This window comes from Tamandua tetradactyla, chromosome 20 (assembly GCF_023851605.1).
Source record: "Tamandua tetradactyla isolate mTamTet1 chromosome 20, mTamTet1.pri, whole genome shotgun sequence".
NCBI classification, from domain to species: Eukaryota; Metazoa; Chordata; class Mammalia; order Pilosa; family Myrmecophagidae; genus Tamandua; species Tamandua tetradactyla.
Window position 1 is genome coordinate 6,087,811 of NC_135346.1, and position 25,359 is coordinate 6,113,169.

The following is a 25,359-nucleotide window of genomic DNA, read 5'->3' on the forward strand; positions in this document are numbered from 1 at the left end:
TAACCATGTTAATTAATCCCATGGGGTGGTGTATGGGCACCTGGATTGTATGCACGGTTGTTCTGTAAACCCACAACTTCTCTAATGAAAAAGCAAAAATGAAAAAATAAAAATAAAAAAGGAACTTAATCAGATGTGACATTCTCAAGAAAATTTGTAAGCTACAGCTACAAGAGGATTGATAATTTCATGAATGTAATAAGGTAAGTGAGTATATTCTGAAAATAAATTATGTGTAAGTCATTAGATAATTACTGCTTGTTTTCATAGTTTTATCTAAGGATTAAATATAATCCCCAAATTATATTTCAGATCAAGATTTTAAGGGCTCCCTTTAGCTTTTCTTTAATTTTTATTTCCTTACTGGCATATGAGACTTTGTTAAAAAAGAATAGAAATACAAAAATAATGACAAGTAGGGTTGTAATGGCAAATTAACATTATTGAATATATTTTCAGAGTCTAGATAACAGGAGTTTACTTATGTAAAACACTTATTTACAGCGATCTACTATTTTTAAGTAATGGAATAAGGAATGTATGAATTAAATGCAGATTATATGCAAGTACATTCCTGCATTGGGTAGGGCCTCCCTCATATATTTTATCCTCCACCCCTATGTATCAGCCATGAAATTTAGGTGGGATTGAACCCATCTTACTCCCAGTTCTAAGGGTGGGCTCTGACAGATCCTCTCCCACCGCCATGGTGATAGTTTTAGGTATGAACACATAACTCAGCTTTAAGCCAATCACATTTTCCCAGTTATAGTGGTCTAACTCTATAGGTTGGTCCCACTAAAGCAAAACCTAGCACTTTGGTTCTAGGGTTGTAGAAAGCAACCTTCCTTCTCTACCTATGACCGTGAGCAAAGGCACCTGCATTCCCAGGTACTGCTGGTGGGCCATCCTACAGCCACAAGGAGACCAAACCTCTAGAAGAAGCCAATACTTCTTATGCCAAAATGGAGAGATGGAAAGCTACTACGCACTGAAAGTTCACTTATTGATCTTGAAGAACCTTTAACCTCTGGAACTACTGGTTACTGAGCCAGTAAATTCCTTGTGATCCAACTACTGTGAGCTGCCTTTTCTGCTGCTGGTGAATGAAAGTGTCCTTCGTGGTGTGACACCCATTGAAACATCTTCCCCCACCCGGCTGTGAGCCATGACAGGACCCTAACAGAGAAGATGGCCTTCCTGAGAAATGGTGTCTTAGGATTTCTCACCATCGACTTCTCTGTTTTGACTTATTTGAAATGAGCTTCTTTATTGGAAGTTGAAGAAAATTCTTGAAGAAATGAAGAATGTCATATTTGGAGAAATTATATTTAAATTTATAGCTTGTGAATCTCTATGAAATTTTATTAGACATGGTTTTAGTGACATAAAGAACATGGAATCTACAGAGCCTGGAGTAGCAAAGCTTTAGGAAAGACATGAAGAATACTTAACAATCTACTAACGAGAGACAAATTGAAAGAGAATTTTGTTTGTCAGTCTACCAGTCTAACGACGTCTTGGAGTTATGAATTTTACAACAATAGCTCATATTGAGATAGGCATATAGGTAATAATATATACCTTATTGAATTGATGATTTACTTTCAAGACATGAAGACTATAAAAGGAAAACAAAACAACCATAGGAGAAATATATATGTACTCATCAATGTGGTAGTAACATTTTAGAGAAAGCATTTATGGTAGATTGAGTTACATACCTTGGAGAAATAAAAGATTCTGAATCTGCATTCCAGTGAATGTGAACCTGCTGTCAAGAGGACCTTTTGAAGATGTTCATTTTAGTTGAGGCGCGGCCCACTGAATGAGGGTGGGTGCACTTCATCTCAGTTAATAGGATCCTTTATAAGCAGCAGACAGAGGGAGAGAAAGCCCTGGGGAGAAGCCAGAGGCTGGAAGTTGGCAGGAACTAGAATATGGGATCCAGGATGGCAGGGAACTGGGAAGAGAAAGGAGAGTGCACCCCTTTTTTGGCAGGAAAGCCAAGGAACCCCAGGAATTGCTGGCCCCACAGAATGCTACCCTCCCGGAAAGAAACAAGCCTCTCAGCCTTCAAAACCTTGAGCCCAAAATCCCCATTGTTGAAGCCAACCTGCTGTGTGGTATTAGTCATAACAGCCAGAAAATAAGACAGCAGTGAATGCAAGCAAAAGAATGACTAAAGGATTGCCCTATAAATTAGTTGGACAATTGTGTTTTCTGAGTAAAAATCAATAATGATGTGGAAAAAATATGTGTATGAATTAGGCTTTTATTGGTTGGAAGCAATAGAAACTACTTCTGCCTATGAAAATAAACAGGGAATTAATTGGCAAGATATTGGAGGCTTATGGATTCAGCAGAAGGCTGCAGTTAGGGTTATGAGTGGGCAGAAAACAAAGCCATTCAAAGAATAAGAAACAGGAGCCAAATGGGAAAAATCAGGTGAGGAGGCCAGCTTTAAGGGGTGGATGGTGGGGCGGGCGCAGCGAGATGGAGGGTGGTTGTAACCTCGACGAGAGCCATTTCAGTGGTGTCTATGAAGGTCTAATTGGAAAAGATTCCAGAGAGAATGGGCAAAATAAGCAACTCTTTTAAAGAATTTTTCTGTGAAGGGAAGGACAGAAGGATAAGAGGTCAAGAGAGTGCTTTGTCTTTTAACAGTGCTATTTATGCATGTTTCTATGGTGATAGGACTGAATCACTGGGTGGAACCCTCTTTTCCTGCAACTGTCTCAAGGCTGATTCCTTCACGTCTCAGCTCTGTATCACCTCCTGGTTTTAGCCACTGGCTTATCACCTGGTTTTATTTTTCTCTATAGCACTTGTCCCTATCTGAAATTATCTTACGTACTCATTTAATTGACTGCTTCCACCAACTAAAGTATAAAATTCATGAGAGCGGCACATTTGTTTCTTTCTTACTACTATAATCCCAGCACAAAGAGAAGTGCCTTATCACAAAGTAAGGTCTTGAAAATTATTTGTGGGATAAAAGAGTAAACAAATGGATGATTAGAGCTTCAGTGGTTTCTTTTGTCCTTATATCACCTGCTTGTGATTCAGAGTCCCAGGACTCAGGCACTGAAGCACCATATTGAGAGGGTGTGAAGTGCCTTCCCCCTTCTCCTCAGACCCTCAGACTCTGGGTGGGGGGTCTAGCTATCTGGATTTACTGTTCCTTCAAAACTGAATACAAGGAGAGAGAGGCAACCCCCATGGGAAAATCAGATATGACTAGGGCATCCCCATAGGACAAATGCTCACTACAGTAAAGAACTGTAAGGATGAAGAAGGAATATTCACTTCCTGCCATAAACAGACCTTACAGGAAAAGTTTGCATTCCTGGTAATCAATTAACAGCTTTCAATTTCCTTCTTTTAGGACCAAGAGGTAGACAAATCTCTCCTGGAGCAGTGATCAGGCTGTTCACAGAGATAAACATCCCTCTTCATTAAAACAGGCTGGAAGCCTGGAGATAATTGGACCCACTGCGTCAGGCAATCAGCAACACAGGGAAGAGGCCACAAAAAAAACAATGACAAGTGACCTGGCTAATTCTTGGGAGAAAAAGAAGGAAGACGTTTATAATCAGTTAAGCGATGTTTTGGCTGCTGTGGCTCATGGCTGATCTTTCTTGCTTCTCCCATCTCTACCCTCTCCTCTCCTCCCCTTAAGAAAATACCCCCAGGCCGGCTCTCAGACACTTTATGTGAACTTCATAAAGTCACTCAGTGAACTTCCCTGGGTCAGTTCTGGGAAGGGCAGTATGGTTCTCTCCATAGGATTGAACCTCCATAGGTACCTCCTAGGAACACCTAGGGAGTACTTTGGTTTCCTTTCCTTTCCTTTTTTCTTTTTTTCACTGCTTAGGATCTGTTAAGTCAGAAGGGTCCTTTGAAATTCCAAGTCCTACTTTATCTGTTCTTTCTCCTCTAATAGAATGTTCATAACTACTAGAGTGGGAGCTCTGATAGAATGATCAGCTCCATGAGGGCAGGGACAGCATCCAGTTCATAGGCAACTAGCACCATGGACAGTGCACAGTGGGTCTTCAAGAAATATTTGGTGAATGAGTGAAAGAGTGAGTGGAAAGATGAAGGCCAAAGAGCCATTTCCCAACCAGAGACCATAGGTCTTCCACCATGATTGCTTCTCCCTGCTCCCGTGCACCACTTCAGGGTAAACCTGGCATCTGTTCTCTCTTGCTCTTTTCTCATTGCTTATATTTCTTCTACTATTCTCTTCTCTGGCACTATTGGCATTGACTCATCTACATTTGATAAGGCATCTGGACAACCATTAGCAGCAAAGCACATAAGGTTCCTTATGACTCCTTAAGACTCCTTCTTGTTATATGCACATAGTGATTTCCGATTCTAAGAACAGATGCATTTTTGACAGAACATCAGGTAAGTTTTCAAATTCTAGGTAATATTCTAAAAGAGCCCAAAGCAGTTACAGTGTTTTTTTAGCTTAAAATATTGTTAGTGGTAGAAATGCAATGATTTATATATATTTCTAGAAGTTTGTCAAAGGATCCCATTTTTTCCTTTAAGACTTAGGGAGAAAAAGAAATCACAGATTTCCCTAAAATTCCATTCAATTTCTGGAAATAAAGTCATTTAAATAACTTTCATTAGTAACTACTTTTCCTAAACCTAATCCTAAAAAAAGTTACAATATTTAGCTTATTCATTCTAGAATTCCATAGAACAAGATGTCCTTCTCCAATAACCCTGCTGAAATTCTTCATCAGTACCTTCTGAATTCTCCCAGATTTTCCACAGTCTTCTTTTAAGGAGGGATGAAATGGAAAAGTCTCTTTGTCTTTCAAGGAGCTTTTGAAAGTCAATTTTTGTACCAGCCTTATCTCCACACCTATTTTTGACCAGTGAAATCTATGATAAGATTAACAACTCTTATAAATAGTTGGTGCCTACAGGATCTTTCACCAGTCCTTCCTGAGATGACCTTCCTTCCATACAATGTTATGAACCAGTAACACAGTAAACATTGGCATGTGCCTTTAAAATGCACCAAAGTACAATCCACTCTGTGTTTTTTTTTTAATACCATGGGTAAAGGAAAGAGAACAGAATGTCAGAGCTGGAAGAAATGACAGTAACAGTTTCAGTGGCTCTTTCGATAGATAAGAAAACTGAGTCATAGACAGGTGAGATGATTTTCTACGTTACTGACTAGGAAGGAGGTCAAGACACAAATCTTTGTCTTTTGACAGCTATCCAGTTAGTGCTGATTTTTCTCCCCATAAGAATAGTTCTTAACTTTTCTCATAGGGTTGCTTTACCAAGGGGCTGAGTGGTAAATGCTAATTGCACTCTTTAATTGACAAATACCATCGATTGCAGATATTTGATGTATTTGCTTCATCCCTAGAGACAAACTCAATGATTAAAAAAATTGCTATTGTACCCACCTAATTTACTCTAGAACAGGCTGTGAGATTGGGTCTGATAAATCCTGGACATAAGGGATTGGATCCTGGGAGTGATTCTGATCTGCAGAATGCAGAGCTCCTTCTAGGTGTTCTTCCTACTCTAGGAAGTAGAGTGAATACAGGTTGGCCTCGGTCCCGTAGTAGAGATGCAGCAGCTGGCCATGAAAGGGTAGTTGGTGATTTCTACTAAGCAGCAGGGAAGAAGGAACAGTGGTTGCAGATGAGTTGCGGCAGTGAACAGAACATTGGACGCAGTTTGTTACCTCAGCAATCTGATGTCAGGAAAGAAGCCTGAATTAGGACATAGCCAGTTAGGGTTGTCTGTGTGGGGTCTGTGGGTCAGGAAGCCAATCTTCATGATGAGAGCTTGGCAGAGACCACTGCTGGGCCATGAGCCAATCCATTCGAGTGCATGCACTCTTCTCAGATGAGCGGTTTCCTGAGCATTGTTCTGGATGTGAGCATGCCGTGGTTTGAGCACGAAACCGCTATTTCTGGCCTGCTTTGAGAGGGATTTCCAGAAATGATGAAGATGCGGTGATTCGTCATCTGCTCTCTTGCCTGGATCTGATTTGTGCGATGTTCTGTGGAGTTATTGTGACTTTGTACCCTGAGATTTTCCTCTCTGGGAAATTAACGGTCCCTTCCCCAGCTATTGTGGCTGCCTAGCAACAGGGGACAGCAGAGCACAGCTGGGGTTCTAAAACTCCGAGGAATGGGGATAGCTGATGTCTGTCCCGTGGACAGCAGGGCCCCAAGCGCCCAGCTTGAGATGGGGGTATGTTATAGCAAGAAATCTGTGGCCCCAGGGTCTGAGACCCCAGAGAAAAGCAGGTGAGTTCCCAGCTCTGCCTGTTCCAAAATAATTCATGGGAATTTCTAGATTAAAGAGCCTACAATCAGTGCTTCAAAGAAAACCTTTCTTTAAAGTCTGGAGGGAAACATCAGACAGATCCTTCGTGCTTCTTTGGAGAGGGACCCCTTTCTCTGAATGCTGCTGCCTTCCCAGATCTTAGGTCAGGGACTGCCACACAGGGGTGCTCAATAAATATTTGTTGAATGATAAATGTCCTTCGCTTGCTACTCTCAAAGTCTCACACTCACCTGTCCCAACCGTTTTACTGGTGTGGGGAGGAGGGACTGTGCCAGCCTCTTCTCAGAACCCCTTCACCAGTCTCTTGCCAAGAGACATCCATACACAAAAGAAGTTAAGTCATTCCTTTTCTTCATGCTCCCCAATAAAAACCCGAATCAATGCTGGCTACAAAATGGAAGTAGATGTCGCCCCATAACTAAGCTGCAGTTAATCATTGGAAAATACGGGTGTTCGCATCACACTCAAAAGTGGCAATACCTTCTATCTGGAATTTTCTTTTAACTCTTGAATGAGAATGACTGTGCCTCTTCCGTAGAAGCAGCTTCAATCCTGGAGATGTTTCCCTGCGTGGTGTGCTCACTTGCAACCTCTGTTCTGCCTTGTTAAGTCTTAAAATGGCTTTTCCTTACAAAATGCCAGAAATGTATTTTATTTGCGTCTAACCTTGTTTTGCAGTCCATGGGTAATTTAAGAGACTCATGGATTTTCTGAGATTTTATGTAAAACATTGTGTCTGTGTGGAAAGGGGTTCACGATGAACAATCTTTGGAAGGGAGAAATTTGTTCTCTGTCTGAGCAAGTGAAATTTAGCCTGCACTGACTTCTTTAAATTTCCCTCAACATAGTATCTCAAAAATACTGTGTCAGTGTGTGCTGACAAATGTAGAGGAGAACATAGTGCTCCCAAATGGGGGGAACTGTCCTGTGATTAATAACTTTGAAATGAATAGCCCTGTGCATGACCAGCAGAGAAGTCAAGTGCAAAGCAGGACTTTGCTCTCGGTGTCAGTTGTCATTAGTGTTTCTGTTCTCCTGGTATGTGGAGCTGAGTGTTCTGTGCAAGTAGAGAGTGGAGCTTTGAGGTAGGAAACAGGGGAGACCACACTGCCTTAGCCAACTGCAGGCAGATTCAATCCCACTCCTTCAGTTCAGAAGCCAGGGGAAACTGGTTTGATGTGTTCACACTTCAGCTTTTCCCTCACCTCAACTTCCCTTATCATGCCCTGGAGACTGGCGTTCTCTACAGTTCATGTAAATGGACTGGGAACTGCTCCTGAGTTTTCCAAGCAAGCACAATTCAGCCCTGCTTTAGGGAATAAAAAGCATTTTCCCATGAATTTCTCCTTATGGAAATTCAGGGCTCAATAGCTTTATTTCCAAACCAATTTTATTAAAGTCATTTTATCACATGAACTAATTGGTGATTGATTACTATGCTAATTCAGCATAAAAATCATAGGATAAAAGGTCTAGGGAACAGATAGAAAGATATTGCACTTAAAGAAGGAAACCTTTCTGTGCTTGTAAGGCAATTTGAAAAAAATATACCGTAAGATTTATATTTCATATTATTATAACCTGCCAGTAGAAATGTAAAGAAAATTTCTTCCAGTTTCTCCATGAAGCCTGAAGAAACAAAATTGCAATAAAAACAAGCTTCAAAATAAATCTATTAATTTTAATTTGCTTTATTTCAAGGCTAATAGGCATCCTAAAGCTTTTTTTCTTAATTATTGTACAACTTGACTTATACTATGTATGCTGAATTACTATGGTTATTCTGAGATCTTCACTCATGACCTTCTAAATATTATTGTCAGGCAGCCAAAGCTCCCCCCCTTTTAAATCTGTATTTTTGCTTCAAACATTATTAAAAGGAGGTGGTTTCAAAGGGTACATTCCCTGGTGCATTGTGTACATCTGAACATGCACATGTAAGGGTGCTGAACTCACAATGCTTTGTTTTGCTTCCTCCAGTAAACAAATTGTAAGTTCTTCTATGGTATACGATTGGGTAAAAACCAAACTAGCCAAAAACAAGACTTAGTCCTTGTCCTCTATAAGGGTGTCAACAAGAAATGCAAAAACAGGGGCGGGCCGCGGTGGCTCAGCGGGCAAAGTGCTTGCCTGCTATGCCGGAGGACCTCGGTTCGATTCCCGGCCCCAGCCCATGTAACAAAAACGGAGAAACAGAATACAATAAAACAAGAAAATGTTTAAAGATGTTTCCCTTCCTTCCTTCTATCCTTCCTTTCTTCTCTGTCTTTCCTTTAAAAAAAAAAAAAAAAAAAAAAAAAGAAATGCAAAAACATAGGTAGACAAATCATTAAGTACATCAGAAAATACAGGGAGGTCTAAAAGAGAGAGACATCCAAAAACTCCTTGGAGTTTCTCAGAACCCCAGTGTCTCCATCCACTAAGTGAAAATTAATTAATTCTGTTTAGTCATCGCTGATTACTGTGAACCTTTTAAAATGATTCTGAATCTCTTGCAGTGAGCAATATAAAAGTAACTGTCACAAAACTGTGGAAATAAGACAATGCATTCATTAGGGAGGCAGAAGGTTAGAAAGCAATAAAAGTACATAGGATTCTAAAGTCAGGCTTATTGGTTGGCAACAGCATAATGAGACCTTAAATCTATGAAGTTTATTTAATCACTCATTCATTCATTCATTCAATAAATACTTATTGATCACCAAAGCCCTCTTCTAGATATTGAGCATAGAGTGAAAAAAAGTAACAACAGTTAAGATTCTGTAACTTGAAGGAGTTTACACTTTCTGCTGGGGGGAGACAGACAATAAACATAATAAATAAGCACATTATATAGTGTGTTAGAAGGTAGATGTGCTGCAGAGAAAAGTAAAGTGCGAAGAGGACACCGGATGGGGGTGAGAAGGTTCAGTCTGAAGTTGGGTGTGTCTGGTGGGCCCCTCTGAGACGGTGATGGATCAACAGAGACAGGAAGAAGGTGAAAATGAGCCAGGCGGCTAGGTGGGAGGAAAGCGCTCCGGCAGAGCAACCTGAGATGGGTGTCGAGGTAGGGTGGTCAAGGAACAGTGAGGAGGCCAGCGTGGTTTGTAGGGGAGGCCCTGAGAAGGAACATATCAGCGGTAACAGTGGGGCTGTATGTAGGGAGGAATGCAGTGGAATGTGACTGTGGATGGACGCGAGGGGCAGAGACAGCTAGGGGACCTTGTATGCCATTATATGGCCTCTGTTTTTTATTCTGAGTGAAATGGTTTTGTCATTGGGGAGGGTTTTGAACAGAGGAATGAAATGGTTTTCTTATAGTTGCTATATTGAAAACAAAATGTAAAGGGCAAAGGTGGGAATCCAGAAAGTCGAATAGGAGGTTACTGCAATGAAACAGGCAAGAGCTGATGTGGCATGAAGCAGGGTGCTGACAGTGAAGGTGGTGAAAAGGGGTCAGACTCTGGGTTTGGAAATATCTTGATGGCAGAGCCTAACATTTCCTGTTAGATTGAAAGTGGGTTCAGAGAAAAAAAGGAGTCAATGACTTCAAACTTTCAGCCTGAGCAATTTAAGGATGATGTCACCAACTGAGGTAGGGAAGATTATCAGCAGAATGGGAGTCTGTTTGGAAATGTGGAGATTGTGATGCCTAGTAGATATCCCAGTGGAGATATCAAAAAGTCAACTGAATGAATGAATCTGGAATTCAAAGGAGAAGTCTGGACTGGAGATAGTATGTGGGAGTGACCACTCTATTTTGATGATACTTGAAGCTATGAGGTGGGATGAGATCACCGAGAGAGTGAATGTGAACAGAGGAGAAAAGAGGTCCTAGGACTGACCTCTGGAGCTTGCCAAAGTTAAGAGCTCGCAGAGATGAGAAAGAACCATCAAAGGAAATGGCAAAAGAGCAGCAAGTGGGACAGAAAGGAAGCCTGGGACTTGGTAATGTCTTGGAAAGCAAATGAAGAAAGCATTTTGAGGAGGGAGTGATCAATCATGCCAAATGCTATCAAGTACAGTGAGTTGTGACAAATGACACCTGGATATAGTAATATGGAGATTATTTGTGATTTCGATCTGTACAACTTCTGTAGAGTGATATTAGGGAGAATCTGATTGCAGTGGCTTTAACAAAAAATGGGAGGCAGAAACTAAAAAGGTAAGAGGGTTCAAGATGCAATAAAGCAGCATGTTTGCAAGCTAATAGAAATGATCCAGGAGAAAGAGAGAGAGAAAAAGAAAATGCATTGGAGACAAAGAATGCCCTAGGTTGGTTGTTTCATAGGATGATATTGTTACTGAGCAAGGTTTCTCTGCCTGACATGCACAGAGGCCAATATTATGTTATCGGGATTTTGACCAAAGAAAAGAGTTTATTGTGAAGTCAACCAGCAAGGAGACAGGAGGCAAAGCTCAGCTGTGTCTCCCTGATCTGAGAGTTAAGGGAAATTTAATGGGAATGGGAGGTGAGAGGTGGGGACAGAAGGTGGGGAGGTTCAACTTGGCGTAGTCCAATTGGTTAATTATAGAGTTGTCCATGTGTGGTAGAGTGGATTTTAGGCTGGATCTTCCTTATTGAAGATCTCTCACATTTGATTTACTTTCCATATCTCCTTGTATTTGTAACCTTGGTTCCAAAGGAGGTGACCTTTGTTCCTGGTGTCTCACAGGCCATTTAAAGAAAAAGTGTCTATTTTTTGTGCATCTCAGGTTATATGACCTGCAGTTAAACAAGCTCAGAAGAAACGGTTACAGGAACAGAGGACATTTCAACAAACCAGTTTTGGCCTGCACATGGTTTCATTAGGCTTTACTTCCTCTGTGTTTTTTTTTAGTTGAAATAAGAAATTTTCAGGTTTTCAGAACAGATTGTACTGTTCAGACTGCTTAGTCTCAAGAGAACCTTTAAAGGCTATTTTATCCTTTTCAAGTACAGTTTACATTCCATTGTTTAGATTTCCTTTAGAAATGTCCAGAAATTGACTTTTGGGGGAAGTGCTGTTTTATATTTAGGAAATTTATCTAAATGTTATAGTGCATAGATCTTTTTAAAGTTGGGGGGGTGGCAAAGAGGAGTGTGTGTGTATATGGATGTGTGCCTTGAAATAAAATTTTGGAAATCTAAACTCTTACTTTATTTCAGCATTACGTCTGGAAGTTCAGGGTCAGATACACAACAAAGAAACAAATTATTGGTAAGAAATGACATTTTTATAAACTCTTTTTTTAAAAAATAACATTACAGTTACTGAACCTGTAATTGTGTAGTTTACTTAATATCGAGAATTTCCTGATACAGTTTTTACATTTTTATTAGTAAAGATTTTCAAAATAAAACTTGAAAGGTACTTTATCAAGGAAAAACCCAAAGCAAACCTTGGTGGAGTGCCAACGAGGTGTTACTGAGACAGCAGTGAGGTTAGGTGTGGTGTGGCTTTTCTTCTTTTCACTTTAAATAATTTCCACACTGCCCTCTGGAACACTGCGTACATCCGGGGCCAGTTTCAAGGTATTCGCTTGCATATGAAGGAATTCTGTAATTCAGGCACGATGCACTTTGGGTAAAATATCATTCAGTTTAGCTAGTCATGTGTTAAATCACAGTCTCTTCCAGATATTTGTTTTCATTCTTGTTCCAGTCATCTAATGACTAGACTAGCTCTGACCCTCAAGTTTTTCTTACTTGCCTGAGTTCTGTTCTTTCTCCCTGAGCCCCAGTGGGACCATCCTTTGGCCTCAGGTCAAACTACCTGCGTGGGAAGTTGAGAAATGCGGAAGCTGGATGATTGGTACGTGGGGGTTCCTTATACTATAGTCTCTGCTTTTATGTACGTTTGCAGAGTTCCCTTAAGAAAAGAAAAAATAGATTATCTGTGTTTCTGTCAATCACCCTTGGTTTAGATTTCGTTAGGACCCTCTAGACTGCGCTGATAGACATTTCTGGAAAAATCCCTTGGCTGTAATGTAGAGGCAGTGTGATACAGGAGAGCATCGTAGGACTTGGAATCTTCCAATCAAAGGCATGGAATTCAGGTCTGGCTTTGCCGTCTGAGTCAAATGACAATACTGAAGAAGACTTAAAGAGCTACTTCAAATGCAATGCTTAGGAAGTGAAGATGGTCAAGTATTTAGGAGTGTGCAGGAGTCCATAGCATTCAAATGCACTTCCCTGTGGCCAGGGGAGCTCTGCTCTTTAATTTGTCTGTTTCTTTCTGGATTCAGCAATTCTGCTCTAGCACTCCCATCACTGGCAAAGAACAATTGATTCACTAGTGAGGTACATAACAGAATCTAAGCTCTGTGCAGTTATTCCTGTTCAGGAAATAATAATGTCTCTATTCTAAGTGTATTTCGTTTATTGTAACCAAAGACAGACAGAACATAACTCCCATATCCAAAGCAATTTTCAAGAAGAAGGTTTTTCTTCAGTGCTACCATATCAAAACATTTTTTCTCTGTTTGGTTGGGGCTCTTGGGAGAGAAGTTAAATTGGACTTTTGGAGATGGGAAACCTCAGCACACCAATCTGTTAACTGCCCTCTGCTCTAGCAATGCCAGTCAGCGAACCCATGGAGGTAACCACTCATTGGTGGCCTAAGACAGGGAAAGGATGTGGTGCCAATGACCACATTTAGAATTCCTGCCAAGGGCTCCCAATTAGCATCCTGCAGGTCAGAATCTTCCCCTTCCAATTTACATTCGCCACAGTTCAGAGCCCTGGGGCTCGAAGTAACTGGTTCCTGGTTGTTTTTTAACACTTCTAAAAGAACTCATCTAGCTGGAGGAAGTTAGGATTATTGACTCCATGGGATACTCAGCTACCTCTGCCTCCTCACCGCACAGTCCCATGTAAGAGTTAGAATTCACAGGACTCAACAAAAAAGCATATTTCCTTTGCAGCTAAAATTCTACAAAGAAGCTCAACTAAAAGGCAAATTGCAGGAGGAACTTAGTTGCCTCTTTTAAAGTTGTTCAATGCAGGTTTGGTAGAGAAGAATGCGAAAGATGAATTATTTTCAAGTCTGTGACCTGTGGACGTTTCAGGACCACCCAAGCAGGATTTCCCACCCTCTACCCCTGTGGCATCACTGAACTAAGACAGTGGGTCTTTATTCACCTTGACCACACAGCACTCGGGATATGCCTTTCATTCTTGGGCTCCCCTGGTACCTAGAGCATTCTCAAATCAAGAACCAGGTTTTATTGTCTCGGTGGCCCTGGGACAAAGTTACAGACACCAGAGAGGCATTTGTTCGTATCTGTTGAATCAAAACAAGCTATCTGAGCTCCAGGCATGGTACTAAGTGCTTGGCATCACCACTAGTATATCGATATTTGTTTCATTACTGAAAATCCCAGACTTGGGAGGAGGTCAGACAGGAGAAACAGAGGCAGAGACACGGCACCGGCAGTGGGAAAAGAAGGCTTATTGGTGGAGGAGCAGCGGGGAGAGAGTTGATTTAAGAAATCAACTCTCATCCCTCTGGATCGGAGTAGGGGTTTTTAAAGGCGGGTGGAAGTAGATTTAGGTGGGTTCTCATAAGTGGATTTTGGGGAGTTGGCAGCTTTCCATTGGTGAGGTTAAAAGGTCAAGTACTGCTTTTTTTCTGCAAGGTTGTAATTGTCAGGGGGGAGGGATTTGGGCAAGGGAATTTATTGCAGGCTGTGAGGCTGTAGCTGCCTGAGGGCAAACATTTATGCAAGGGGGTGTCACTACAATGCAACCGCTAGAAGGGCGGGAGAGCCTGGAGATGTTGATTCTAGTGGCGGCACTTTGCATTCTTGCCTGTTGCTCTGGCTCAGCTCTCACAATTATTATATAATTATCATCACTTTAGAAATTAAGAACTTGGTATTCAGGGAGACTCCAGATGTGAGTGATCAAATATCTGTTTTCACTATATAGTGGGAACATTATGGGATGATCCAGGAGGAGTTTTTTTTTTTTTAATTAATATTTTTAGATCCATTTCTCAGATGCCAGATTGCCCCTGTTTGTCCCAGCCCTGTTCCTTTGAGCCCGTTGGAGGATTAGTGTCTTATTTGGCCTTTGCTCCATTTGACGTCCGCTGACGAAGAACAGCTAGTGCATATAAATCATCTCATTTGAAACTGTTTAAGAAATGAAAATTCTATTACAAGGAGCTTTGCCTGAACAGAACACCTGCTGCAGGGTTTACCCCCCTGAACTCTTCCTGAGAGTCTTGACACAAAAAATGAATGCTATTTTAAAGTGTGCAATTTGATGAGTTTTGATATATGTACACACATGGGGAGCAGTCACCCACAATTAAGATAAAATGAGCACATCCATCACTTCCAAAAATGTTCCCTGTATGAGCCTCTCCCCACCTATCTGCACCCCATCTGCAGGTGGCATGATCTGCTTTGTGTTGCTGTATATTATTTTGTGTTTCTCTGAGTTTTGTCTAAGTGGAATTACGCAGTATGTACTCTTATTTACTGGCTTTTTCACCTAGCTTAATTTTTTTGAGATTCATTCATGTTGTGGTTTGTGCTAATAGAGCATTGTTATTGCTGAATAGGATTGCATTGCATGATGCAACAAATTTGTTTAGCCACATATATGTTTTTAGCGGTTATAAACCAAGCTGCGATGCTCATTCCCGTGTATATCTGGGTATGAATATATGCTTTCTTTTCTCCTGGATAAATGCCTAGGAGTGGATTGGTTGAATCATTTGATAGGTGTACTTCCGTTAAGAAACTGCAAACTGTTCTACATGCCCACTAGCAGTGTATGAAAATTTCAGTTCTTCCACATTCTCTCCAATCCTGGTAAGGTCAGCCTTTTTAATTTTAGTTATTCTAACAGATGTATGGTGGTATCTTGTTGTGGTTTTAATTTGTACTTCCTTGATAAGTAATGATGTGGAACATCTGTTCATGAGCTTACTTACCATCCTTATAGCTTATTTGGTGAAATATCTGTCCAAATCTTTTACCTATTTTTAAATTGTGTCGTTTCCTTTCTTTTCATTGGGTTTTGAGATTCTTTATGTATTCCTAATATAAGTCATTTATCAAATACGTGTTTTGCAAGTATTTTCTCCAGTCTGCCGTTAGACTTTTTGTTTTCTTAACAGTGTCTTTAGAAGTGAAGAAAATGTAAATTAAACAAAGCCCTATTTATCAATTTGTACTTTCATGTATTATGTTTTTGGTGTTTGATTTAAGAAATCTTTGCATAACTCAAAGTCACAAATATTTTCTCCAAGTTTTATAGTTTAGGTGTTAAATTTAGTTGTATGATTTATTTTGATTTTTTTTATTTATGGAATAAGGAATGATTGAAGTTCTTTTGTAAAAACAATATCCAATTGTCCAGTGCCTTTTATTGAAAAAAACTACTTTTTCCATCAAATTGCCTTTGCACCTGTGTTGAAAATCTCTTGCCTATATTTACGTGTGACTATTTCTGTGCTCTGTTCTTTCAATGATTTGTGTATCTTTGATATGTCATGTTCATTTTTTTCTTTTTTGACCCTTGGCTTATTCCTTGGTTTATTTAGGAGTGTGCTCTTTGGTACCCACATATCTGGGAGTTTCTGAGATTTAATTTATTGATTTTTTAATGTTATTCCACAGTGGTAATAGAACCAATTTTGTATGACTTGAATTGTTTTAAGCCTATTGAGACTTATTTTATGGCCCAGCACATGGTCCATCTTCATCAATGTTGTGTGTATTTTTGAGAAGAAAGTGCATTCTGCTCTTGCTGAAGAATTGTCTTATAAATGTCAGGTCTAACAGCTGAGAGTTGTGCCAGCTTCTGACATGGCCCCCGATGAGCCTATCTCTTGGCATCCATGTCCTTGTGTAATGTCCTTTTCTTGAATGTCGGTTGGCTCCCGTGACCTACTTCTAATGAATTGAATGTGGCAAAAGTGATGGAATGCCACTTCTGAGGTTAGGTTACATGAGACTGTTATTTCTGTCTTCCTAGCACTCTCTCACTTGCTGGCGCTCTCTTGCTTGTTCATTTGCTCATGCTGACGGAGCAAGCTTCCATATTGTGAGATGCTCTATGGATAGCAAAACCCGAGGGCAGGACTGCAGCTAACAGCTTGGGAGAACCAAGGCCTCAGTCCAAAAGTCCACAGGACTCCATCCTGCCAACAGCCCATGTGAGTGGGCTAGGACTCCATTCTTCACAGCTGAACCTTGAGATGACTGGCTGCAGCTTTGCTAAAGGTCAAGGAATAGAAAACCTGCTTAAGCCACACACAGTTTCCTGGCCTGCGGAAAGTGTGAGATGATAAAATTGTCTGAAGCCTCTAAGGATTGGAGTAATAGGGTGTGCAGAAATAGATAACTAGTATAACAGTGCTATTCAAATTTTCTATATCTTTCCTGATACTTTTCTCTACTTATTTTAACAGTTATTAGCTGAGAAGCATTGGAATCTCCAACTTTCATTGTGAATTTTTATATTTCTCTTTCTCACTGTTGTTTTATCAGTTTTTGCTTCATGTAATCTGAATCTCTGTTAGTAGGTGTCTCAACATTTATCTTCTACATAAGCTAATGGGCTATAACGCTTTCTTTTGTTATTTTAGTAATTTCTTTAGGATTTATAGTAGGCGTAGATATTATCACATTCTCTTTTAAGTAATATTATACCATTTCACATAAAATGACCTTACAATAACAAATTTTCATTTACTCTCTCTGATCTTTGTGCTGCTTTTGTTTTACATTTTATTTTTACATGTATTATAAACTCTACACTATATCATTATTTTTGTTTAAACAGCCAAATTTTTAAAACTACATTTGAATAACAAGAAAAACTCTTGTGTATTTACGCATATAATTATCATTTCTGGTGCTGTTCATTCATTTACATAGATCTATATTTCCGTCTGGTATGTCTTTCTTCCTGCAAGAAGGATTTCCCTTAACACTTCTCATAATGCAGATCTGATGTTTGCAAACTTAGGAAGTAAAATACGTCGTGTAATAAATCATGGCGGTCGTCATACATTTAGTCTAAAAATTTTACTTTTTCCCACAAAAGTACTTAAATAGTATGTAAATTATATACTTAAATAGGTGTCTGGGGACACCTGCTCAAGGCTGCTAATGCTGTGTCCCCAGATCATGGGATGTGAGCTGTTAGGTGGGGTTTCTACCCACTCTCTAACTTTTACATCTACGTTCAAGTTGAGATCTTGCAACAGACGAGGGACTGATCCATAAATCCTCTCCTTTTTCCCAGCGCTGCTTCTCTACGGCCATCTCAAGCTTCACGCAGTTGGAATCAGGCAGCCTAAATTCTATGCATAGAAACTTCTATAAGAAGTTCAGCATAAGAAACGCATAGAGAAGTAGTAGTGATAATATCATGTAATTGGCGAGAAATCCGTTTTTCTTCTACGGCTATCATCAAGAAAGGTTAAAACTGTAGATTTAATTTAATTTCTCATTAAAATTTTGAAGTTTATCAGTAACAGTTGGCTAATGACTTATCCTACTACTTTGTTTTCCATATATGCCTTTTATCATGTTGAGGAAGTTTCCTTCTATTCTTATTTTTCTAAGTGTTTTTTTAATCAAGGAATGATGCTTGACTTTGTCAAATGCATTTTCTGCATCAATTGAGATGATTATGTGTTTTATTCCCTTTGTTTGCATGTGTGCTCCCTTTATTGATGTGGCGTGATTGCATTAATTGATTTTCTTATGTTGAACCACACTTGCGTACCTGGGATAAATCCAACTTGATCGCGCTGTGTAATTCTTTTAAAGTGCTGTTGGATTCTACTTGCTAATATTTTGTTGAAAATTTTTGCATTTATTGTCATAAGAGAAATTGATCTGTAATTTTTCCCTTGCAGTATCTTTATCTGGCTTTGTTATTATTACAAGGTTGACCTCATAGAATGAATTACATAATTTTCCCACCTCTTCAATTTCTGGAAGAGTTTTAGCAGGATTGGTATTAATTCTTCTTGTAACGTTTGGTGTAATTCACCTGTGAAATCTTTTTTTTCCAAATGTAGAATTCTCTTTATCAATTCTTGAATGGCAGGTCTTTTGTCGACACACTCTCTGTTTCTATTTATCTGTGAATATTTTAAATTCTTCCTTATTTTTGAAGGACAGTTTTGCCAGATAAAGAATTTTGTCCTGGGTCAGTTTTTCTTTTTCAGTACCTTAAATATATCATATCACTGCCTTCTTTCCTCCATGGCTTCTGATGAGAAATTGGCATTTAGTCTTATTGATGACCTCTTGTATGTGACAAATCAGAGTTGGTTAATTAGGGTTTATTCTGTTAGAGTACATTGTGCTTTCCGGGCATATATGTTTATGTTGGGGAATTTTCTACCACTATTTCCTCAAATTTTCTTTCTGCGCCTTTTCCTTTCTCTTCTCCTTTTGGAACAGACCCATCAGGTATATATTTGTATGCTTCATGCTGACACTCATGTCCTTGAGACAACTGCTCAATTATTTTTATTCTTTTCTCTATCTGTTCTTCTGTTTCCTAGTCTGTTTATTCTTTCTTCTGCCTGTTCAGATCTACTGTTGCATGCCTCTAGTACATTTTTAATCTCCATTATTGTGCCTTTTATCTCCATAATTTTCATTATGTCTCTTTTTAAACTTTTTAAACTATGCTCACACCTTATCCTCTTAATATCCTTTAGCTCTGCATTCACTATTATTTTATTTCTATCCATATTTTTCTTCATCTTTTGAATTGATTTAGGAGATCTGTTTGTACTTTTTTGATTAGTTGTTTCAAATTCTATTTCTCCTTTGAAGTTTTAGTTTATTTCCGTGTCAGAACCATATCTTTTTACTTCTTAGTATGGCTTGTAATTCATTGCTGATATCTGGGCATCTGATTATTTTGATGTGTTATATCTGAAAGTCAGTTTTTCCTGCTTGCCTGAGATTTTATTGTTGATTGGCTTTGTGTTAAGGCTCTTCTTTGATGATTGGTCAAACTTATTCCAGACCTTTAGTCTCAGGTCTGAAATAAGGACCTGAGAATAAGGGCCTCAGGGCTGCAGTTGCTGGGCTGGTTAGCTGGTGCTAAACTGTTCCGATTTTCTCAGCACTTCTGCTCCTAATTTTTGCCCTGGATATTAATGTTTTATTTTTTAGCAAAATAAACCCCAGCTCCTGTGATTTGTCTAAATGCTCTCCATCACTCAGTGCCTCTTCTCATTACACTTCTCAGTTCTAAGACCCATCCTATCATTCAGCGATTCATTTTTTTCATTTTTGTTTTCCTGAGAGAACTCCCTGCATCCTGTTTCTTCCTTGTTGGTGGGGAGCCAAATGGGGTTCATCTATAAAGGTCTGTTCTGTGTTTAGGTGGTCATTAAACAGAGAGTGGGTTGGGAGTGTGCACCTCTCGACGATGTCTCTGCACAGCCTCCCTTCTCCCCCTGGCTCTTCTACAGGTGGCTCTCCTGGTGGCCTGTGTTCCACCCTGTGTCTCTGCAGACCCGTCCTGGGGCTCTAACCTCCTGCCCTGTGGTCTCATCCACAGCATCAGGGCACCGGGCAGTGCTGCTCTGTGCCACTCCCAGGCTGTGCACATCCATGAGAGGGGCCAGCACCAAGACAGGCGGGTCCAGGGTGAAAATCTCCTACCTGGTTTTGGTGATTTCTTTCCTTTTTCTTTGATTCAGCATTTGCAGAGTCCTTCTCAAGTCTCTGTTATACTCCAGAATGCCAAGCAAGTGGGGTTTTCATTAGCTGATTCTGAGGGAGTCTTTTCCCGGGGAGGTCTTATGTTGCCATGTTGATGCTATCACCTTGGTCTCGGCTTTTCATTAGTGATTTCCTAATACAGGGTGCCTGGTTCTGGGGCAGCTGCTGTTCCAATCAGCCACAGACAAAGGCAGTTGAGGAGAATGAAAGATGTTTTGCTTTCTCAGGGCTACATTTGCTGGGCCAGTTAGGAAAACATAGCTCTGGGGAGCAGAGGAAAAAGCTTCTGGTTCCCTTCCTGATCCCCTACCCAGGCCATTTGGATCAAGGCTGTGCCCCTTCCTGGGTCCCTGGTCTTGTTCCCACTGGGAAAGACCGACTTGGAAGAGTCCCCTCCCACACGCCCTGCCTCTCAGAATTTGCGCCCCCAGGGAAAACAGCTTGAGACAATGAAGGAGAATAAAAAATTGTTGACTGGGGCAATGATTTGCCTTTTTAAACACCAGGGAAAGGGAGGTCCTTCTCCTGGGAAACAGAGGGGGTATTCAAACTCCTGTAACAGGGGAACTCCAAAACAGCTAACAGGTACAAGCCCAGGACAAGACCAGGCCAGAAAGACTGGGAAAACCTTGCACATGGCATTCACCTCAGGCAGACCTTCTTGATAGGAGGGCTGAAGCTCAAGAAAACCTCTGTCTTATCACCAGCTGGTTATAAAATGAAGAAACAGACATCTCAGGGAATAAATCCCAGATACAAGAATGCACGGTGTGCAAAAAAGAGTCTAAGACAAACAAAGAAACAGGAAATGATGGCCCAGCCAAAGAAGGGGATAAAAATCCAGGAAACACTAGTGAAGATGACCAGAATGTGTACCTACCGAATAGAGACTTTTAAAAAATGTTCTTGAAAATATTCAAGGAGATGAAAGAAATAAAGGATATTGGGAAAACAATCCATGAGCAATGAGAATCAGTAAAGAGACAGATTTTAAAAAGGAACTAAAGAGAGCTACTAGAGCTGAAGACCGAAAACTGAAATGAAAAGTTGCCGGGAATATTTCAGCAGATGAAGATGTCAAAAGAAAGAATCAACAAGGCAATTAAAATGAGACAGGTTGAGGAACAGAAAGAAAGAAGGATTATCCAAAGCAAAAATAGCCTAGGATACCTCTGGGACACTATCAAATATACCAGTATATGCATCATGGCAGTCCCAGAAGAGGGAGAAAAAAAGAGCAGAAAGAATATTCAAAGAAATTCCCAAACTCAGTAAAAGATGTGGATATGCACATCCAAGAAGCCAGAGAACACCAAAGAGGATAAACATGAAAAAAAATGCACCCCATCATATACCGACTACACTATCAAATGCAAAGGACAAAGAGAAAGTTCTGAAAGACGCAGGGGAACAGCAACATGTGATGTACAAGGGATTTCCTATTAGATTGAGTGGCAATGTCTCATCAGAAACCACGGAAGTAAGAAGGCAGTGGGTTGAAATACTTAAAGTGCTGAAAGAAAACCACAGCCAACTAAGAATTTTGTATCTGGCCATACTTTCTTTCAAAAAATGATGGAGATTAAGACATTTCCAGATCAACAAAGCTAAGGGAGTTCATCACCAAGAGACCTGCCCTACAAGCAATCCTTGTAGGGAGGTCTTCAGACTGAATGGGTAGGACACTGGACCGTGGTCCAAAGTGGCATGAGGAAATAAAGTCCTCTGGTAAAGAAAACTGTTTGTGTAATTATAGATGCCAATATTATTGTATTTTTGGTATGTAACTCCATTTCTACTTCCTACAGCTGCTAAAATGCAATTGCATCAAAATAATGATGAATCTATGATTTTGTTTGTATGATGCACAAAAGTATAATTGATGACAAGTACAAAAAAAGGTGGGGAGATGAAGGGGTATAGGAAAAGAGTTTGTGTATATGCTATTGAAGACAAGTTAGCATCAATCCAAATGTGATTGTCATGTATTTAGGTTGTTAAATTTTAGCCCATGGTAACCACAAGGAAAACATATGAAACATTTTTTTCAGATAGACATGTAATCAGTATGGTAGAACACAAAAAATGAAATAAATTGAAAAGTAGACATTAATGGAAGAATTGAGGGCCAAAAAGTGTAAGACTTACCAAGATTAAATAAACAAATGGCAGAAGAAAGTCCTGCATTATCAGTTGTGACTTTAAATATAAATGGATTAAACTCTTTAGTCAAAAGGCAGATATCAGCATACTGGATAAAAAAGTATGTCCCAACTATATGCTGCATGCAAGAAACTGACCTTAAATTCAAAGACACAAGTAGGTTGAAGTGAAAGGATGAAAAAATATATACCGTGAAAATAGTAAACAAAAGAGAGCTGGGGTATCTATACTAATATCAAATAAAATAGACTTTATGTCAAAAACAGTTGTGAGGGACAAAGACAGTCATTGCATACTGATAAAGAGAACAATTCGACAGGAAGATGTAACAATTATAAATATATATACACCAAAAAGTGGAGGGAGCTTTGAAACGATTTGGAGGGAGAAAGTGACAGTTCTACATTAATAGCAGCAGACTTTAACACACCACTTTCAATACTAGACAGAACATCAAGTCAGAAGATCAACAAAGAAATGCAAGCCTTGAGCAATATTCTAAACCAACTAGACCTGACAGGCATCTGTGAAACACTTCACCCAACAACAGAACACACACTCTTCTTGAGATCACCTGGATCATTCTCCAGGATAGAGCATATCTTAGGTCACAAGTAAGTCTCAGTAAGTTAAAAAATACTGAAATCATGTGATGTCTGTTCTCCAGTCATAACAGAATGAAGCTAGAAATCAATAACAGAGGGAGAAACAGAAAATTCACAAATATGAGGAAATTGAACAATGTACTCTTAAACAACCAGTGGGTTAAGGAGGAAACCACAAGGGAAATTAGGAAATATCTCGAGGCGAATGAAGATGAAAATACAACATACCAAAACTTAGACTATGCAGCAAATGCAGTATTGAGTGGGAAATTTACAGCTTGAAATGCTTAAATTAAAAAAGAAGAAAGATTTCAAATGAAAGATCTAATGAGAGAGAGAAAGTTAAATCATACCATATTTCTGGGAGAAGTTTTAGAAATATTTTGGCAGACAGAAAGTTACAGCAATCTAAAGCCAATAAAAAATAAAGCTAATTAAACCTAAGAAAGGAAAGGTAATGCTATATAAAGATACAAAATAAAGCAAAGCATTATTTCCAGGGTTCTTATTTTAATGATAAATTCTATTTAACTGGAGAACCAAGGTCATAAAAAAGATCTTAGCAGTTTGAAAGAGGTTGCCAGGGAACTGGGAAGTGTCCTTGGGAAACCATCCTTTGCAAACAAGTGGGCAAGATGATGCATATCATTTTTAATTTCTATAATAGATTGAATGTATAAGAAAGCAAAGGTATTGTTTTCATGCAAATATCTTCCTTTATATATTTTTAATGTTAACAGGCAGAGAAATTTAGAAAGCATGTAGCACTGAAACAGATTGTTTACAGTTAAAATATTTTTCAGAATTTCCCCAAAAGACATCAAGGGTGCAAAGTAGCACTATCAACTGAAGCATTTGCATGTCTGCAGATTTGCTGTATCAGATACCCATGACATTTTTTTCTCTGTCTCTGTCAGATGGCAGAAAGTTCCAAACAACAGGCATTTTGTTTTCTGGAAAGCATGCTAATGTGTGCTGTCTGTGTGCTGCTGCCAGATTTTATTTTCTATGAAGGGGGAAATGTTGAGAAGTTGGTGTGCATAGAGAAGAGAATTGTGGGATGTAAAAAGGGAACAGAAGTGTGTGTGTGTGTGATTCAAGGTTTACTCTGAATTAGTATTTAGGATAAAGCCAAGTTTTGTGTACAATTTACTCATCTTCTGAAACTGAATGCTTAGATCAGAGGAACACAGGACAAGGTTGACATGCGTTCTGGGGAACCATGTAATTAATCAGTCAGACTGTGAGTGCATCAATTGTTGTAATCTGAATAAAAATATACCTTCCAGAACTTCTGAGTTTCCCTGAGAGAGACCATCCCCTCAAGCGCTAGGACAATTATTTAATATGGCCTTTCCCAAAGGGTAAATGTCAGGACTCTTTGGATGTTGGGAGAGAAGCAGGAAGAGTGTGGGGTGATATAGAGGTGAGAAGCTCAAGGCAGCTGACCCTCGGAAACCAAGTTTGGCCTCTGGCTCCCTTCAGCATCCCCAAGCAGAGTGGATAATGTTGGCTTCATTGATTTTGATGGTTTTGTTGAATTTGAACTTGCTGCTGGGAATAACAGCCCTGATATTCAGGGCAGAAGCTGAACTGTTGGTTAGACCAGGTCAGAGTTAACTGGTTATTTTGAGATACATTTAACAATTCAAATCAGTTTGGTGCATTATCTGAACTTAGTGAGAGTTTCTTCAAGTTTTAATTTTTCTGTCTTAAAAATGTGACTCTGCAAACAGCTGCACTAACTCACAAGGATGACAGAATAATTTAGTCTCTGAAAATTTTGTTTCTCATGAGAAAACTTAATATTCACACTATTTCAAACTATTTAAGAGACTTCGTAAATTTTCAAAATAACTAATAAAAATTTATAACATCTAACACAAAATTCTATATGTGATATATTAAGATCTCTAATAAATCAATGAGTAAAGGATTGACACTCAGATAGAAAATGGGCAAAAAACACAAACCACAATCTACAAAAGAATATTGCAAATATCCAATGAGGTATCCAAACACAAAAGAAGATAAGGAAACAAAAATTTAAAAAACTCAGATAGCATTGACCTTATTCGGTTTGGCAAATGTAACAAGTAGTGAAAATGCCATTGCTGGCAAAGTATAAAGAAACAAGGATTTTCATGTGCTGTTGCTTAGAGTGTTAATCTCTGGAATATAATCTTTAATATGAATCTAATATATACTTTATATTACAAAAACCACTTTTTGCAAGTTATCATAAGTAAATGATAGTACAAGTTTACAAAGGTATATATATAAATATGTTTAATACAGGTTTGTCCAATCGTAGGGAATTAATAAAGCAAACCAGCATATGCATATGGTAGGATTTATTGTGAACACTAAGAATTAAGGCATTTTTAAAAATTATTGAAAAACAGCAACTGTAATTTTTCAAACATAGGATATGTCTATGACATTGTTAATTGGAAATGATCCCAAATGAACCCATGTAGTATGAATCCTTGTTTTATATGTCATGCATCTTACATGTACACACACCCCAGTCTAGAAGATAATACACTAAATGTGGTAGTCTCTGGGTGAT

The 25,359-nt window shown here is 39.3% G+C and overlaps 1 protein-coding gene across 3 annotated transcripts in view; it reads left to right on the plus strand.

The window, feature by feature from the left end:
- The window catches only part of CCDC192 (coiled-coil domain containing 192), a 248,895-nt gene that overhangs the window by 29,763 nt on the left and 193,773 nt on the right, over positions 1 to 25,359 (plus strand). For 2 of the 3 annotated variants that reach the window (XM_077138310.1, XM_077138311.1), the window contains exons 2-3: positions 3,389 to 3,598; positions 11,468 to 11,519. In XM_077138310.1, coding sequence (XP_076994425.1) covers positions 3,543 to 3,598; positions 11,468 to 11,519 — 108 coding nt within the window. In that variant the 5' untranslated portion in view covers positions 3,389 to 3,542. Of the gene's footprint in view, positions 1 to 3,388; positions 3,599 to 6,165; positions 6,300 to 11,467; positions 11,520 to 25,359 lie in introns of those variants that run through there. The other variant, XM_077138309.1, reaches the window with a different exon arrangement.